The 18740-nt window shown below is 34.3% G+C and overlaps 1 protein-coding gene across 8 annotated transcripts in view; it reads right to left on the bottom strand.

Moving 5' to 3' along the window:
* Nucleotides 1–18740, bottom strand: part of BAZ1A (bromodomain adjacent to zinc finger domain 1A) — a 93539-nt gene that overhangs the window by 29257 nt on the left and 45542 nt on the right. For 4 of the 8 annotated variants that reach the window (XM_082452035.1, XM_082452041.1, XM_082452034.1 and 1 more), the window contains 10 exons: nt 15152–15286; nt 14254–14353; nt 13299–13465; nt 11270–11365; nt 10434–10572; nt 8971–9117; nt 4659–4754; nt 4319–4543; nt 2702–2867; nt 2356–2469 (listed from right to left, as the gene is read on the bottom strand). In XM_082452035.1, coding sequence (XP_082308161.1) covers nt 2356–2469; nt 2702–2867; nt 4319–4543; nt 4659–4754; nt 8971–9117; nt 10434–10572; nt 11270–11365; nt 13299–13465; nt 14254–14353; nt 15152–15286 — 1385 coding nt within the window. The remainder of the gene's footprint in view (nt 1–2355; nt 2470–2701; nt 2868–4318; nt 4544–4658; nt 4755–8970; nt 9118–10433; nt 10573–11269; nt 11366–13298; nt 13466–14253; nt 14354–15151; nt 15287–18740) is intronic. The other 4 variants (XM_082452037.1, XM_082452038.1, XM_082452040.1 and 1 more) reach the window with 3 other exon arrangements.

The following is an 18740-nucleotide window of genomic DNA, read 5'->3' as shown; positions in this document are numbered from 1 at the left end:
AAAGAGGTCACTGTAATAGTCCAGGTAGCTGGCTGGGAGGTGATGGTGGCTCAGAGTATAAAGGAGATAAATAGACAAACAGTGGAGGAGGAAAGCAGACAAACTTCAGATATAATAAGTAGGAAGAATGAACACAATATGGATGTTTTATCTAATCCACTATATTGTCCAAATCAAAACTAAAGTTGTATGAAACCTGAGTTAATTCTACCATTTATGTTCTACATTCAAAGACAGTTTTGTAAACTCAAATGTATTCAGGAACCAGAGAGATAATGTAAATAAGTGAGGCTAGATGAGTACAAAAAATATGAAGTGGTGGGATCTGTAACATGCCTATTTTCCCTTTTTAATAATAATTTGAGATATCACAAGGAAAAAAAATGTGTAACTATGTGAGGTGATGAATATTAATGAAACTATGGTAATCATTTCACAATGTATGCATTTATCAAATCATTGTTTTGTACACCTTAAATGAATACAATATTTTATGTCAATTACATCTCAATATAATTGGAAAAAGCTTACAAAACGTAAAAAAAATTGAGAGATAATTCACATACCATAAAAATCACCATTTTAAAGTGTACAATTCAGTGGTTTTTAGTAATATTAACAAAGTTATACAATCATTGCCTCTATCTAATTCCAGAACATTTTCACCATCCCAAAAGAAAAACCACATAGCCATTTTCATTTCCTCTTCCCCCAATGCCCCTGGTAACCACTCATTTACTTTCTGCTATGGATTTGCCTATTCTGGACTTCTCCTATAAATGGAATCATATAATACATGGCCTTTTGTGACTGACTAGCTTCTTTCACTTAGCGTAATATGTTCATCCATGTTGTAGCATGTATCAGAATTCCATTCCTTTTATTGCTGAATAACATTCTGCTATATGGATATACCACAGAAGGAATATATCATTTTGTTTATCTATTCATCAACTGATAGACATTTGGGTTGTTACCATTTTTTGGCTATTAAGAATAACGCTGCTATGAACTTTCGTGTATACATTTTTAAGTGAATGTATGTTCTTAATTCTCTTGGGTATATACCTAGGAGTGGAACTGCTGGTCACATGGTAACATATGGTTTAAATTGTTTGATAAACTGCCAAACTTATCCAAAGCAGCCACACCATTTTACACATCCCTGTGAGCAATGTATGAGAGTTCTAATTCTTTCATATTCTCACCAACGTATGTTACTGTCCCTCAGTTGAATTATAGCCATCCTAGTAAGCGTGAAGTAGTATCTCATTGCAGTTTTGATATAAGTTTCCCTAATGACTAATGATGTTGAGCATCTTTTTATGAGCTTCATGTATATCTTCTTTGGAGAAATGTCCATTGAAATCCTTTGCCCATTTTTTAAATTGGGCTGCCTTTTTACTGTCGAGTTGTATGAGTTCTTTATATATTCTGGACGTCAGACCATCATCAGATATATGATTTGCAAAAATTTTGTCCCATTCTCTGGGTTGCTTTTTTTTACTTTCTTGATAGTGTTCTTTGAAGCACAAAAGTTTTCAAATTTGGTGAAGTCTATCTATGTTTTCTTTGGTTGCTTGTACTTTAGGTGTCATATCTATTAACTTTCTTAAGGTATCCAAATAAATTCCTTAAAGTATTACTGATGGCCATATAAAACACAACTGATCCAAGTTTGTGACCTATGATCTTAAGACGTAATAGGTATTTTTACATCAAAGTATAATCAAAAGTCAATACACTAAATTTGGAATACTGAGATTTTTAGAACTTCCTTGGCAGATTTTATTTAAAAATGATTATTTCTGCTAAATTTGAATATGATTTGCCATCTATAGTATGGGAAAAATTCCGGCTTGTCTTCACAGCCAATCTTCATCCCTAATATGCTGAAATGCAATGAAATACTTATTAGGCAGTCACTAAATTATTTAAGATGCTGACATCCTCTCCCTACACCTTCTACCAGAAGCTCCAATCTCATCTCTATTCCTCAAAAGGCTTGAAGGAGCTCTGTAAACACAGTGTACAACTGTGATGATGATGGTGGAGAGGAGAGATCCTACTAGTAATGCTAGAAACTGGTTAACAATAGCCTATTGAAAGTTTTCTGGGAAATTATAATTTATAACATTAATTCTATGAGAAAATGAGTTCTAGATTCCCTAGAAGTGCTTTTTTTTTTCTTTTTAAACATAACACATGTATATCTGAGGACTGTCTGTATGTAAATTTCATAGGCTTGCTGACACTATCATATGTTTTCTAAAACTTTTGAAAGCATTTTAGAGTTTAAGGTGCTGATTTTTGTTCTTTATGTGATCCAGATAAGCAGTGTAATTCAAACCATACCCAACAGATATATCTGCAACTGAATTTCTTTGCTCATCTTCCTTTAGTTTTTCTTGTTTCTCCTTCATTTTCTGTTCTTGCTCCTTAAGTTTTTCTTCTTTCCTTTTACGAATTCTGAAAGTTAAAATAAAATATTATAGTCTATCTGATACTTTTAACTTTTAGTATCTTGCCTTTAATCATAAAATTATAGAAAATGCTCCAAATGTTATCACAAAACCATAAAGTAGTTAATCTATTCATAACCTCTCAGTGTGAGCCAATGCCACACTGCAGCCCAACATGGTTTCAGATGTAAAGAAATAAACAGCTTTCATTAGCACAACTGACTATAATTATTTCTTACCTAGCAGCTGCTTCTTCCCTCTCTTTTCGATGTTGTTCTGCTTTTAACTCCCGAAACTCCTGCTTTGCCTGCCGTAATATGTCAACATAATCTTCAATGAAATCCCTAGTAGAAACTAGGGTCAGTAGTTTCCCACAGAGAGCATGAAGTATCTTCATTTTTTCTCCTGTCAAAAATTGGTAAATAACTTCTGGATTATCAATGACAAGAAAAATTTTAATTTGTGGCTCAATGTGAAAATGTTTAATAAAGACCAGGGAAAAGTTTCTTAAGATCAAACATGCCAATGGCATGTATGGAAAAAAAGCAACTTTGAATCCAATTAACAGTTATGTGATAGACAAGGCATTTCAAATACTAATGACTACCTTATATACTAATTAAACAGACATGAAAAATTTTCTAATTGCAAAGAATTAATTTTCAAGTTTTAATTTTCAGGCTCATGTATGAAGTTCAAATCAAAACTAAGTTATAACCACATGTTAAAAACAAAAAAAGGCAATACGCAAATTGCTACTCTGAAAAGACTGCATAAAAACACTACTATAAATTATAAAAATTATATGTTAGATCAACTATATCTCAATAAAAAAAATTTTTTTAACGATATGAATCTTAGGAATTAGGTACCCTTATTATATGTTCTATTAAGCATATTAAATTCAATTCTATATATTTGTACATTATAATTTTTTATTTAGAAAAAGGGAAAAATAACTTCATCTTATTTTTACATATTGTGCCTCATATGTAAAATTGAGGCACAAACACTCAAATGAATATTAGAATTTTGCAGCTACAGCTTAAATTTCTGATATACTAATAAGTAAAAGTGAAAGCTAGCTACTTCTCACTTATCCGTCTAAACTTAGTAGATGTAGTAAACTAACCACAATTTGTTTGGTTTTTTTTTTTTGGCCTCACCACGCAGCATGTGGGATCCTAGTCCCCAACCAGGGATTGAACCCACGCCCCCCGCAGTGGCAGCGCGGAGCCCTAACCACTGGACTGCCAGGGAAGTCCCCATAAATTTTTAAAGTAATAGAAAATCCAAATAGAAAAAGAAAAAAATCATAAATAATTAAAGCTAATATGAATAACAACAGTAGTTAATTTACATCACTGTATTCCAACAATTTTTTTTTAAAGACTGCTTTCTCTCTTTTTTTTTTTTTTTTAAATAAATTTATCTATTTATTTTTGGCTGTGTTGGGTCTTCGTTGCTGTGCACAGGCTTTCTCTAGTTGCGGCGAGTGGAAGCTACTTTTCGTTGCGGTGCGTGGGCTTCTCATTGGGGTGGCTTCTCTTGTTGTGGAGCATGGGCTCTAGGCATGCAGGCTTCAGTAGCTGTGGCACGCGGGCTCAGTAGTTGTGGCGCACGGGCTTAGTTGCTCCGCAGCATGTGGGATCTTCCCGGATCAGGGCTCGAACCCGTGTCCCCTGCATTGGCAGGTGGATTCTTAACCACTGTGTCACCAGGCAAATCCCTCTCCTTCTCTTTTAAAACTGAATATCACCTAAAATTTTCTCATCAGCTACCAAGTTTTTTGGGCGTAAGAGGATAAGAGGGTAGGAAGTAGGCAGATTATACAAATTCTAACTTGCAAAGTTTACCTGGTGTCAAATCATACACTGAAGTGCTTGACAGTTTCTTCACTAGACTGGGGTTGCTCAAACGAAGCTCCATACAGGCATCATCTGTAGCATCAAATCCTCCTCGTTTTTGATACCTGTACTTTGCATTTGCTGATGTTACATCAGCACCTGAAGCTAAGATGTGTAGTCTGAGGATTTCAGAAAGTGTGCAGCTATCAAGATCCAAGCTTTTCAAACTGCAGCCTATAGTTGTTAAAAATGATATAGTCATTTAGAATATAAACAATAAGTCCTCAGCAATGTAAAATATACCTTTATAAAAATAAAAAAGCAAACAAAAAATAAAACCTACACATACCCTGGTGCAACTGCGGCCATGCAGCTGCCAAAGTTGCAACTGCAGACAGTGCAGATTTTGTGGGGTCTGCATCTTCATCCAAAGCCTCCGTTAAATCTTTAAGGAAATAAATACTTCATTCTAGTGCAAATCAAAGCTTGAATATTTGGGAATAATACCCTTTTAAAATGATGAAAGAAACAGCAAACAGCTTAACATTCAGGAACCTCAAAAGAACCAACACTAGGTACAACAAGCATCCTTCACATTCTGCCTAGTATCCAACTAAAACTATAAATCCTAAGACATGCACTACACACTAATTTTTCCCTTACTTAACAGAGAGAAGACAATTTCCAAGTTACCAACAAGATGCACGTACACATTCCAAAAAAAAAAAAAAAGGTAAAATACACTTTAGAATGAAAAACAAATCTCCTTGCTCAACCATAACTTTAGAAAAGTCTACTTTGAAAATCAGAATCTGTTTGAAGATACCCAAATCTTTTATAAATATTTTAAGGTTGAATCATAACAAAGTATAAGTTGTAATCATCACAAAACCAGCACAGAAAAAGAGCTAAAAGAACTTAAAGACAGTACTGCTGTCACTTAACCAGAGATTTATCCTCTTCATTTAAATTGCTTGTTTTTATTTTGAAAACTTGCCGATCCATGAAACAATAGGAAGATATCCCTGTATTTTCTAAGTAAATTCCTTTAGCTTTGAAAACAGTGCTTAGCCTACAAATAGGACTAAAGAGCAAATCTACTGGCACAAATGTATTTAAACCATTAGGATATATAATTATTCCTTACATAGATAATAAAATTAAAATGTCACCTATGAAAAAACTTTAAGCTGATAAAAAGCCCTTCTGTTATACCAAAGTACAGCAGACACAGCTTCAGACTAAGAGTCAGATAATGTATATTCTAGTCTTAACTCTGCCAATCCCTAGTTCCTAGTTACGTAGGCTTTAGACCAGTCACTTAATTGGCTTCATTTTTCTTACAGGGGTAAGTCTAGATCAGCAGTTTTCAAATTCTTCAAGTATTTCTTGGAAGTACAATATAAAAGAGATAAAAGATGCCCTTGTTAAAGTAGGGAATAGAGATGACAATCCTGCCCATTCATTTTTCCAACTCTGCTGCAGTAGCACAGAGGAATCCCCGTACAATTTGTAGAGTTCCATGGATTAGAGCTGGAAAATCACTGGGCTAACCACTGGGCTAACCACAGTGGTTCCTTAACTTTCCACTATATGATTCCCTCCCCAAAGTGCACAAGCTGAAAAAATGAACCTTAGAGAACAGAAGTGCTGTCCTTTACTAAAGGAAAAAGGCGGCTCTGGGATTATGTCTGATTACAGTCATTGACAATTTCATGGCATTTTAAAGCATAAACACTACCACACAGGAGAAGTTATCTGACTAAATGTTACATATATGCATAAGTTATTCCTACCAGGCCATGAATCTAGTCAAAATGACAGACATTATATTCTTCCTCAACAGGGAAATACTAGACCTAAAACTTTTTCAATTTTCATTTTACATATAAAGCCAAACAAACTTAAAATTAATACAGGCAGTCTAAAATTAACAACAGTCCTAGTTACAGAGCTGTATAAGTGTACTGGTTCTCTTCCTTTGCAGCAATTCAACCTATTTTATCTATAGTAAGTTATAATTTTCCTAGGACAAAGGCCTTAGGAAATGGACAACCAACAAAATGACAGCTTACTTTTAGTTGTGTTTAACATGTTAAAATATGTATTCTTTAACTCAGTTATCTACCAAATTGCACTCTCAAGAAACTGTAAATATCATTCTAGGATTTGCCGAGACAGTCACTCAGGTACATCATACCAAGAGAATATAGCTGAACTGTATATGGCTTGACTATGTGAAACAGATACATTTATCACCATCATAATCTAGAATTAGGTGCACACAATTTCAACACTAAACAATAACATCTCAGCAAATACACAAAACTATTCTATATAAGGAGAATGCTCTTTTTCCTGTACTTTGAAAGGCACTAAGTTCATGATGTAAGACTAACGAGAGGAATTGATATTTTTAATAGAAGAGTTAAAAAATTGCTGGTCAAAATTTCCAAGATTTGGTATAAAAACAGGGAGACCAAAGACCAAAGAAATCAGATGTTCTGGAAGACAGATAATTACTTCTTTGCCATATAATAAGGTAATATAACAGTCATTATGAGGCTCTAGGCCAGAGTGCCTGAGTTTTTAATCCTGTCACTTTCTTATTAGCCAAATGTCTTTGGGCAAGTTAATTAGACTCCTTAAGACTAAGTTTCTTTGTGTGTAAAAGGCAGAAAATACTTAACATCTTCCTCACAAGGGTGGTATGAGGATTAAATGAAACAACGCATATATAGTGTCTTACTAGCTTTGTGGTCACTTACTATCTTTGTGATCTTCAGCAAATAACCTCCCTGAACCTCAGTTTTTTCATCACTAAGATAAATTCATGCTTTTATCTTCTGCCCAATTTCCCGATTTCTAAAAACAGCAAGAAACACCTTACATAATAAGACCAGCTAAAGAGGAAGTAAAAGAATATTCAATCCCATTTGATTATTCAGTGGCTTTCAGGAAGACTATAGAAGAGCTTTTTTGTTACTGAGATGGGAGAACATATGAAAAATATCCGGGGGAACAGCCTAGGGCCCTTAATGAAACTGAAATAACCATTTAAAATGTGGCCAATAATAATACACAAGTGAGAGAAGGGTGAAATTCCTTGAGTATTTTTTTCTCCCTCCCTAACATTTAAATAGTTTCAAAAAGAGCATTAAAACCTTTATTTAATGGTCAGAGGTAGACTTTATAGACAGTTCTGTATAGGAGTAGAGCTATAAAAATTGCAGATCAAACAAATCATGAATAGAAAATATAATGGCAATACAAACGTCAATATTACATATATTTTTCCTTTACATTAGCTGATTTTCCAATACAATTTCCTTTTGACTCCACTGTTTGTCATCAGGATTTCCAAAACTACAAAATTCACCTGCTTCAAATCCTGAATTAAAAAAAGCTTTTTGTCTTGTATTAAGGTCAGAATTTGGTCAATAACCCTGTGATGTTATTGGTCATTAAGAAAACCTAAAGGCTAAAAGAACGAATATATGTTACATTGTCTCTCTTAGATAATCCATCTTTAGTGCTTGTCACTAGAAAATCTTTAGGTGTTTTATAAATGGATTTACCCTTTTGTCTTCCCTTTAGTAGAGTTTCATTTAATTGACTAAATCATCTGAGATGACAATGAGGACCACATTGCTAAAATGGCCTTGATAAGGGACCTATGGTGATTAGCACTCAAGCTAGAGAATGTATTTTGCTTGAACTCAGCCTGTAAAATCAAAAGGCAGCTGACATTGGCTACATACTCATAATTATCCTATTGCTTCATCGACCAGGCATAAAGGAAATTAGCTCAAATTATCTATGGCCAACCATGCTATCTGAATGGAGGAATGTCCCATTTTTTTTCTACCAAGATTCTGCTATCAAGATGTCTCCAAATAGTTATCTCTTATTGTAAATTTTTATGGAATACACTAAAGTATTGTTTAATAGTCCCATCTCATAATGTGGCAAAATTCACAGAGAGTATTATTCAGGAAGTCAAATCAACCTTTTAATATAAATGCTTAACAATTCCCCTGATTGAGGTAAATCCTAAATAAAACAGTGAACATACTCTACTCTGTATTAAAAATAAAAAAGGGTTTTCCCCAAGAATTATTCCTACATTAATATGTACCACACGCTGACTCTAGATACTTAACTGTATAGAATTTAAAGAGCAAAATTTCTAGTTCAAACCAATTACTGAAATTTAAAAACTAAATTTTACTTAACTCTGGTCTAAAAATTGTCAGATAGGAAATGAAATCAGTGGTAATATTTTCAATTTAAAGTATTAATAACAACAATTGAAGTAATTCCTTAGGTGGGGAAAAAAAATCATGCTATTTAGTAGAATTTCTTGGAATTAGATACTAGTCAATGAAATCTGTAATGCTCCTAAATAGCAGGAGAAATCTAAAGGAGTAAAAAGCAAGACAGATTGTTGGGGTGGGGGCTGCAGCATTTTTAAGGCCATCAGAAACAGGATACATTAAAACAAAGTTGTTCTAAGACAACTGATGATGTGTTGCTAGTATATGACTCAAAAATCAAGTAATTTTATAACTGTAAAAGCCAAGTAAAGTTAAAAATTAACTAATCAAAAATTAGTTTCACTACAAAGCTACTATCAGCAAGCAATAACACTGAATTCTGACCTTTGGTGTCAGCATCAGTTATTTGCTCTTTGGCTACTTCCTCTTCTTCTTCAGCTATCGCCTGGAAGATGGCAGTCAGGAAGAAAAAAAGCAATTCACATAGTGGGCCTTCACTGTCATTTCCTACAAGAGCTTCCTCTAACACTTCTGCGAATAAAATGTTTAAAATGAATTTAAAGTTCTGGTCATGTACTGAAAAAAACAACTCCATTGGAATAATAAACATTTTAATCAACAATAGCCTGTGTAACTATTTTCTTAACTGCCCATTTATCAAAGTAGAGCCAAGTATTATTCAAGCCAAAATCAAAAATAATTTATAATGATTACAATAAAATACAATAAAATCAAAAGCCAAAATCACTGCATTCAAAGAAAGCCAAATTAGTCTCAGTAGATTGATACAGTATTTCATCTAAGTTTAAATTTGAGACGCAAATTAAGGCATATATTAAAAATTATAATTTTACTCTAATTTGAATAACAATGCCAAAGATTTATTATTGTTGTCCCACTGTTCTGAAGAGCTATGTGGGACATTACTGTTTACCAAATAGTGCACGTAAGAGGTAATCATCAGCATTAGGTGTAATCCTAAAATTGTGTTCAAGTCATAAATGTTTCTCATCTAATTCATCTAACCTAAACTTCTTACCTAAACCAGCGTTGTTTAGACCTTCTTGATCTGTAAGGCACAATGATTCATGCTTCACCTAGCTCATAAAGAAAAACTGAGGGAATGTGAAAGCCCTCCTGAAGAATTTACTCTTATTAAAATAAGAGTGGCATTATAATTCTGTCTTTGAGAATCTTTATTTGGATCTTAAGAAAATTATTTTGCTATTGGTCAGCTAAAAATCTAAAATGGGATCCAAAGCCCTTCTCATACTAATTTAGCTCTTATAAATGATGTAAATAAAAAGTAATAGTATGTAAGTGCAGAGGCAAAACAGAATCATAAATTAAAGTTAGGCAATAACTTGTCTCCAAATACGGCTGTCAATTTCTCCCCTCCCTGCACTTACATACCATGCCACCCTCAAGAAGTAGAGTCTATTCCTTTGCCTCCTTGAATCCCAGCAGGCCTAACTAATGGAATATGGCAGAAGTAAGGTTTGCTAGTTCCAGGCCTGGCCTTTAAGAAAACTGGCAGTTTCTGCTTCCAGCCTCTTGGAGCACTCAGCGGCCACATAAGAAGTGCAGGCTACTCTGATGGAGTGGGACACCATGTGGGGGAGCACCAAGGCATCAGGCACGTGTGTGAAGAAGCCGTCTTGAACATCTAGCCAGGTGAGCCTTCAGATGGCTCCAGTCCCAGCCACTGTCTGACTGTAATCACATGAAGGACCCCAAGAAAGGACTGGACAGCTGGGTCCAGTGACTCCACAGAACTTTGAGAGAGAATAACTTGTTCCTTTAAGCCACTAATTTTGCGTGAACTACAACACAGCAATAGCACTTGCCTAGGGTAACTCCCTCAGGAAACTCATCTTGAAGATCAAAAAGCTCCCCAAATGCATTAAGGAACTCCAAAACCATCAGAGCATCACCAAAGATTTCAGGAGGTAGTCTAGTTTTCACTGGAGTTGGTTCTGGAAGTTCCTGCAAGATTAAACAATTTATATAACTATTTGAACCAAGTACAGGAAATTGTAAAAGACAGATATGATATACTCTTTACCTAAAAGAATAATTTCACGTGAAGAATTATTTCATGTGGTTCTCAACACTGGATGTTTATCATAATCCCCTTTGGAACTTTAAAAATTATAGATGCTGTGGCTTTATTCCAACTTTACTAAATCACAGTCTCTAGGGACTTTTTCCTTCATCAAACTAAGAACATAACTTTAGGCTGAACTATACTTCTGACTACCTTTCCTAGTTAAGAAGGACTCCTAACCTAGATTCTGAGGTCAAGGCATTAGCCGTGTCAATATGATCTTCAATGCAGTATTTTCCTTAGGATATGGAACAGAATTAATCCATCATCTATTGACTTAGAAATGGTTCCTTATAAACTGAGATGAACAAGTTTGGTTTGGATACTTTGGTTATTTCTGGAGATGAGCAGAATCTTTGTCTAGCAATCAAACTAAATGTATGCCTGGCCCCAGTGGTTACTGGACTACCAAGGATAGCACAGATGACCAACTACTTCCACAGACTAAGAATCATTATCAAAGCTTGTTATAAAATACTAACAATGTTACTTTGGAACTCTAAATATAAGCATTTGCTTAACTGGCTACTTCCTCTGTTACACAGATGTGTGAAACATCACAGAACAAGCTCATACCTTAAGATCATCACATTCCATATCTTCTCTAGGTTTACTCCACTGCTTTAAGTATTCCATATACTTTTTCTTTTCTTCACGCAATTTCTCTCTTTCCTAAAACAAAAGGTTAATAAAAATTCTTATAAGAAATTTATAAGGCAGCATCAGCATCACCTCAGAACTAGTAAGAAATACAATTACTTGAGCCCTACCTAGACTTATTGAACCATGAACTCCGGGGTTGGGACCCAGCAATTGATGTTTTAATAAGCACTTCTGGTGATTCTGATGCACATTAAAGTGTTAAAACCACTGATGAAAACAATGCCTGCCTGACAGAACTGCTACAAAGACGAAAAATGTTCAACACATAGCAGCTCCTGGATAAATATTAATTCAATCCAACCCTGTCTATAGCAGCTCTCCCTCTACTTTAAATCAATTAGATCTTAACTAAAGAGGTAAGAAGTTATTAGAGTACCTAAAATAAAACCTCCCCTTATATTTGTAATACATTTGTTTTCAAGATTCATTTAAACCTGACTAACTGCCTAGAGGCACACAGAGGGGACAGTATACAATTGGTGAACTTTTCGCTCACTTGGTCTTTTGAAACCCTTACTTCTTGTTTCTGGTATTTGAAACTGCAAGATAAATACTGACCCTAAAAAGTCTCTAATAAAGCAAAATGTAAACAAAATATTTTATTATAATTATTTCCAATAAATATATGTTAATGTATGTAATAATATATATGTTTAATATATGTTAATATTCTTTCTTTGAAATTTAGTAACACTGAAAGTAAACAGATATACACTTATCAAATTTAACATGAAACAACTAGATAGTTACAGAATTTATTAACTGTGCTTCGAGCGGTCTGCTGAAATAAACTCCCCCTCCCCCCAAATAATTCTTGCAGGATGTAATGAGATGGGTATTTTCATTCACTGTTGCTAAGTGAATATACATAAGTACATCTGGCAAACAAATATCTATGTCCACGATGTATAGAAAGTTTTAAAAATGTTCTTACCCTTGACCTATTATTTCAGTTCTACAAATTTATCCAGACACAATCCAAAAAGAGGAAAGACTTTTGTTCATAAATTTGAACAAAGTATCATTATTTATGAGCAAAAATTTTTAAATGTTTACCTATATCTATTTGATTAACGATTATATGCAGTCACTAAAAATTCCACCTCACTTATTTAGTTTATTTAATACCATGATGGAATGTTCATAATGTTAAACAAAAAATATATATACAAAATTATAAATACTGGATCTTATTCTTTAAGGCCCAGAATAAAGACTAGAAATAAATTAATCAAAGCATTAATGCTATCTCTAAATGTTACCATTTAGATTACAAGTGGTTTTTTTTTTTTCTTGTTTTCTATTTTTTTCTGGAGTAAACATGTATCAGACACTCCCTACTCCCACCCAAGGGGCTATAAGAAATAATTCAAGAAACACATGCAATTTAAATGAGCACAATGTGTAACACCTAGGCTACTTGTGAATATCCCAGGAAACCAATGACAATGACTGACTTTAGAAGAAACCAGCTATAGAATTCTCTAAGGAATATCTACCGCTGAAGGTTATAATCAAAGATTTGCTGAAATACCTATTATCACAGATACCTTATTCTTTAAGGAGAATAAGAACACTGCACTAATTCTTATTAATCACGCATTTTATTGTACTTTTCTAACGATGTATTTTACTTTTGAAAGTTTTACATATATTGTCTTCCCTAAATATGGAAGTCTAAATAATGAAGAAAATCAACTTTAGAATTGTACTTTAGAAGAGGCTTTGAGGTGTAAAGGCATGCATATATGTTGAACCTTAAATCATTCATTAAATCTTCCAAAGCAAAAGGGAGATAAACCAGTACTGCTTATCAGTGCTCTATGCACAACTATAAATGTAAATGAAAGTGATAAAAGCATTTGAAAATTAACCATGAATTTAAATATATAAAGTGCTATTAACTATCTGTGGAGGGCGTAACTAATATACTTGAGTATACCTTTTCTCTTTCTATTTTAAGCCTCTCTTTTTCTTCTTTCTTCTTCAGTCTCTCTTCTTCAACAATTTTCTTCAATTCTTCCTTCTTTTTCTCTTTATCTTCCTTTTCTTTTTTCTTTGCCTCTAGGGCATCTGCTTTTTCTCTTTTTAATTTAGCCTTTTCAAAAGCTGTGGAGAAGGTCAAACTTAGAAAAGTACACAGACAGAAAATAACACATTTTTTTAATGTAACAAAAGAATCCCTGAAATATCTTAAGGTTAAATCAAGAGAGACTCCCAGGGGTTGTAAATTACTGGAGGGAGTCAGCAAGTGATTAAAATGGGAAGAGCAAGTTGGCTGTGTTTAAGACAAACTACTGCCCTGGGACAAACATATACCTGCCTTTGAAAGCCCTGCTATTCAAAGTGTGGTCCTAAGACCAGCAGCAAGGTATCACCTTGTTGCAAATGCAGAATCTCTTCTCCCACCCAGGCCTACTAATTTAGAATCTTCATTTTAGTAAGATTTCTAAGATTCCTGTGTACAGTCACATTTGGGAAGCAATGTTTTATAAGGCTGTAGGAATCAAACAAAAATGGACCAAAACAGTTTGAAAGCCCTAGAAACTTGCCAACTTGTGCTTAATCTAGCGTTAGGTCAGTTTAACAGGGGATATGTTATACCCTGAAATACTGTTTTAAGAGATAAACAGAGGTCTCATTTAGTAAAGAAATTAATTATAATCTGAGGGAAAAAACTATGTTTAAGAAAAACCAAAACAGAAATATGCCATTTTAGAAACACCCCCTGCCTGGGCACAGAGAAATATTCTTTCCTATAACTAACAGTTTTTGGAGAGAAACAAGGTGTTAAGAAGGCAGACAACAAATGAAGTTGAAGGAATTGGAGAACTAACATTTATTAAGCCTGTTCTGTTTGCCAAGATCTTTGGTATATCCTTTACATTAAAACTCACCCAGTGACTTCATTTCTTCTTGTTTCAAAAGTTTGTCTCTTTCTTTAGTAGCTCTGTTCCTATAACCTGCAACAGTCTGTTTATTAGCAATGCTGTCCTCCTAAAAAAAAAAAACCAAAAACAAAAACCCAGAAAACGAAAGTTGTAGAACCACTAAAGTTGTAAACTAATCGTCTGCTTTGTTCTTACAGTAAAAATAAAAAACAAAAAATTCAATTATACTTTATACTAAGGTTTTATTCTAAAGTTTAACTGAACATTTATTAACTCTAATCATAGTAACATACAGAATATGAGTTAATCCTATAGTTCTATAAATTAGTACAAAAACCTCCCAGGAAAAACAACCAGTAATATATAAGAGGAGCCTTAAAAATATGCATTAGAAAAACAAACAAACAAAAATCTTCCAGGGTAAACTAGATGGTGTAGACGTCAAATAAGAAAGAGACAGAGAAAAGACATGTCAGAGACATTTTTGTAGCCAATATTAAACATGTCAAAAGTTTATTTTTACTTTATTTCTTGGGAGATTAAGGTCTCTAGCCTGCTTAATTGGGATACCATTATCTCGTATCTTTTAAATGATCTTTACATTTCAATTCCATAACTTATTCCCTGTATTTGATTCTGCTTTACATTTTAGTGATTGCTTATAGGCTTGCTTCCACTTCAGTATAAAATCCCTGTGGCATGAGAATCATGTCTAATTCACACTTGAAACTTCTACAAGCCTCATTGCTAAGCAGTTATTAACATACAGTACCCACCTTTTTTGTGTGTGAAGGAATGTGTTCCTTCTTACAGGCTACAGAGGTGAAGGGAGCCAAATCCCACTCTTAATTTTGGTTAGTTTTATTAAGAACTACAATGTAGTTTTTATCTATTCTCTACTTACCTGACTAACAGATACTCGTTTGGGAGGTCTCCCTCTTCTTCTGTTAGCCAGACTGAAGATAAATGTGGGTGGATCATCAGGGAAAAAATAAGAAAAATCTTGTTCTGCTATTTTATATGTTGAAAGAGATGATGCCTTCATTAAAAAAAGACACAGGGTACAATAATAACACATTAGTAAACCATATACAGATAAGCGCTAACATGTCATATGATTACTGTTAAAGACCAGGTCAAAACCATTAGAATTTTATGTGTATTATGCAGTAACATATATTTTATTTCTTGATCCTTTTAAAAACTATATAATTAATCAGATTTACCATAAAGAAAACAACAATTCAAAGGATTGCTTCACCATAAAGTACTCAAGAATGCTTCAACAGTTTCCTGAATTCTAAAACTATCTCAAAATTACATTTATACAATAATCTTTTTTGTTTGCTTTTGACTAATTTTGTATGAGATTTTCTATGTAAATAAATAATCCATATATTTAATATTAAAAAATCCACTGTATTAAACCAATACATTCTTAGCCATTTCTAACTGCTGAACATTTAGATTCCCCCCCCAGTTTGGAGTGATAACTTAGATACTTTATGTATCAAATTTTAAAGTTGGTCTGGATAAAAGCAGAAATATTGATCAATTCCTATAAAGTTTCAACTCAAAATTTAAGTTCAGAGAAGTCAACCTCATCTTTACCATGAGTGGTGTGGTTCTAGGATAATTTGCTAAAATCAAGAGTTTCTCTCCTTCTACTTCATATTCGGAACTTGTTCACCTTTCATCTATGTCCAACTCTAAACTTCTTCTTTTTAAAAAATATTTATTTATTTAATTGGCTGCATCAGGTCTTAGGTGTGGCACGCGGGATCTTCGGTGCGGCATACGGGATCTTTAGTTGCGGTGTGCAGGCTCCAGAGCGCGGGCTCTCTAGTTGTGGCGTGTGGGCTCTAGGGTGCGCAGGCTTAGTTGCCCCGTGGCATGTGGGATCTTAGTTCCCCGACCAGGGATCGAACCCGCATCCCCTGCATTGGAAGGCGGATTCTTTTTTAAAATAAATAAATAAATTTATGTATTTATTTATTTATTTTTGGCTGCATTGGGTCTTCGTTGCTGCACGCGGGCTTTCTCTAGTTGCGGCAAGTGGGGGCTACTCTTCGTTGCGGTGCATGGGCTTCTCATTGCGGTGGCCTCTCTTGCTGCAGAGCACCGGCTCTAGGCGCGCGGGCTTCATTAGTTGTGGTGCACGGGCTTAGTTGCTCCGTGGCATGTAGGATCTTCCCGGACCAGGGCTCAAACCCATGTCCCCTGAATTGGCAGGCGGATTCTTAACCACTGCACCACCAGGGAAGTAGAAGGTGGATTCTTAACCACTGGACAACCAGGGAAGTCCCTAAACTTCTTAATTTTGATTAAGCAATTCTGAAGATTACTTTTGGTCTAACGGCCAAGATCATCACTCTTTCTTTCTCTCCAAAAAAAAAAATGCCATTTACAGAAATACAGAAAATGTGATGATACAAAATTTTAAGTTATTAACAAAATAGGAATGCTTCTACTTGGAATTCAATTTTCTATATAATATTTTTACTTTTGGTAGAACATAGCTTTTAACACCTAAAAGTCAATCAGTTCTGGCCATCAGAGTAAATCTAGAGTCCATTAAGATTTTACATTAAAGTAAATTCCATTAAGATGGCTGTCTACTATCCCACTTAAATAACCTGTGAATGCAGAGAACTGCCCTTTAAGTATGAATGGGTGGTTTCTTCTCAAATACATACCCAAAAAAGGTCAAAATAGGTTTTAATATATTAATTGCCAAGGTGTCCTCATTCACACACACAACACACACAATAAACAAAAATACCACATCTTTGTGTTCTTGCAGGTACTCGTAACAACAGTCTACACTCACACACAGGGTATCAAACTTTGTTGTTGTTGTTATTTATTTATTTATTTATTTGGCTGCGTCGGGTCTTAGTTGTGGCATGCAGAATCTTTCATTGCAGTGCACAGGCTCTCTAGTTGTGGCTCGCGGACTCCAGAGCACACAGGCTCAGGAGTTGTGGCACACAGGCTTAAGTTGCCCTGCGGCATGTGGGATCTTAGTTCCCCGACCAGGGATAGCACCGCGTCCCCTGCATTGGAAGACGGATTCTTTACCACTGGACCACCAAGGAAGTCCCCAAACTTTGTTGTTTTGAGGGGGTGTGTGCATGTGTGCAAGTACACTAGAATATCCACTAACCGTCTTTCATTATACTCTAAGAGAAAAATGTTTACTGTCACCTTAACTTTCAATATTTATTAAGTAAAGTTGAATTTCTTTTCATGTTTACTGACTTTGTTTTCCTTGGTGAATAACTGCTGATGTCCTTCGACATTTTTTCCCTAATTAGGTTGTTTTTGTTCACTGATGTGTAAGAGATCTTAGAAAGTTAGGTGAATTAGCCAACTGGCTATTTATGATACACATATGCAACTATTCACATATTCACTGACTGCCTATCAATTGTCAGGCACTGTTCTAGCCACTTATCACAAGTATCTAAATCAACTTTTTGCAAGCATCATTCTACATGGCTACCTGTTCAATACTATATAGACAGAATGCTTAAATTATGTTCTCTTATCAAAGACAAATATTTTAGAAATTTTTCTTTCAGATGATTCTACCTTATGTGTTTTCAAGTTTTAATACTTCATCCACTGTGAATTTTGATCATGTCTGTCTATTTTTCTAATGGGGTGTTTATGTTTTATAATTGATTTGAGCTCCTCACTGTATTCACTGAAAGTATTTTTCCTCCAGCACTTGCCCTTGAAATATATTCATGACATTTTTAAACCTACATAAGTTTATACTGTCAAATCAATCTCATCTTTGGTACTTCTTTTCTACTGCTCCTTCTAAGTACTTCAGCATAAATGACATTAAGAGTTATCTCATGTCTTTTTTTTTTTGAGTTAGACCCAACTTTATTTTTTCAAATAGTTAACCAAGGGTCCCAGTTCTATTTATTAAATAATCTATCTTGGTCTCTAGATTTGAAATGCTACTTTTCACATAGAGTAAATACATCTATTCTTTTACTTCATATCTTTTCTTTTGATGTAACATTTACATATGATGAAATGCACAAATCTTAAGCATACAGTAGCTGATTTTTGACACATGCATACATCTCTCTAACCCATTCTTTTGCTTTTTTACTTAGTGTCTCTCTCCCAGTATGAGTTAAATATTTCTCATTTAAAAAAATCAGTTTTAGTTTCACCATTTAACTTTTTACTTAGTATACAATGTGAGGTATCTAAACTTGATTTTTTCCCTCTGAATGGTTATGAATAAAATATAATCTATCTGCTTAGTATTGGTCTCTGAGATTCTTTTTATTACATATATATTGTTTTCCTAACTAGTAGGATCTATTTTAGCATTGTTCTTTGACTCTGTTTTTGTGAGCCAGTACTACACTATTAGAAAGCACTAGTTGCCCTACACGCATAACTTTTTTTTTTTTTCAGCCGCGCGGCTTGCGGGATCTTAGTTCCCCAACCGGGGATTGAACCCA

The sequence above is a fragment of the Balaenoptera physalus genome (genome assembly GCF_965194825.1).
Source record: "Balaenoptera physalus genome assembly, chromosome: 2".
In the NCBI taxonomy this organism is placed as follows: Eukaryota; Metazoa; Chordata; class Mammalia; order Artiodactyla; family Balaenopteridae; genus Balaenoptera; species Balaenoptera physalus.
Note: the sequence above shows the minus strand (reverse complement) of the source record. Positions and strands in the feature narration are given on the sequence as shown.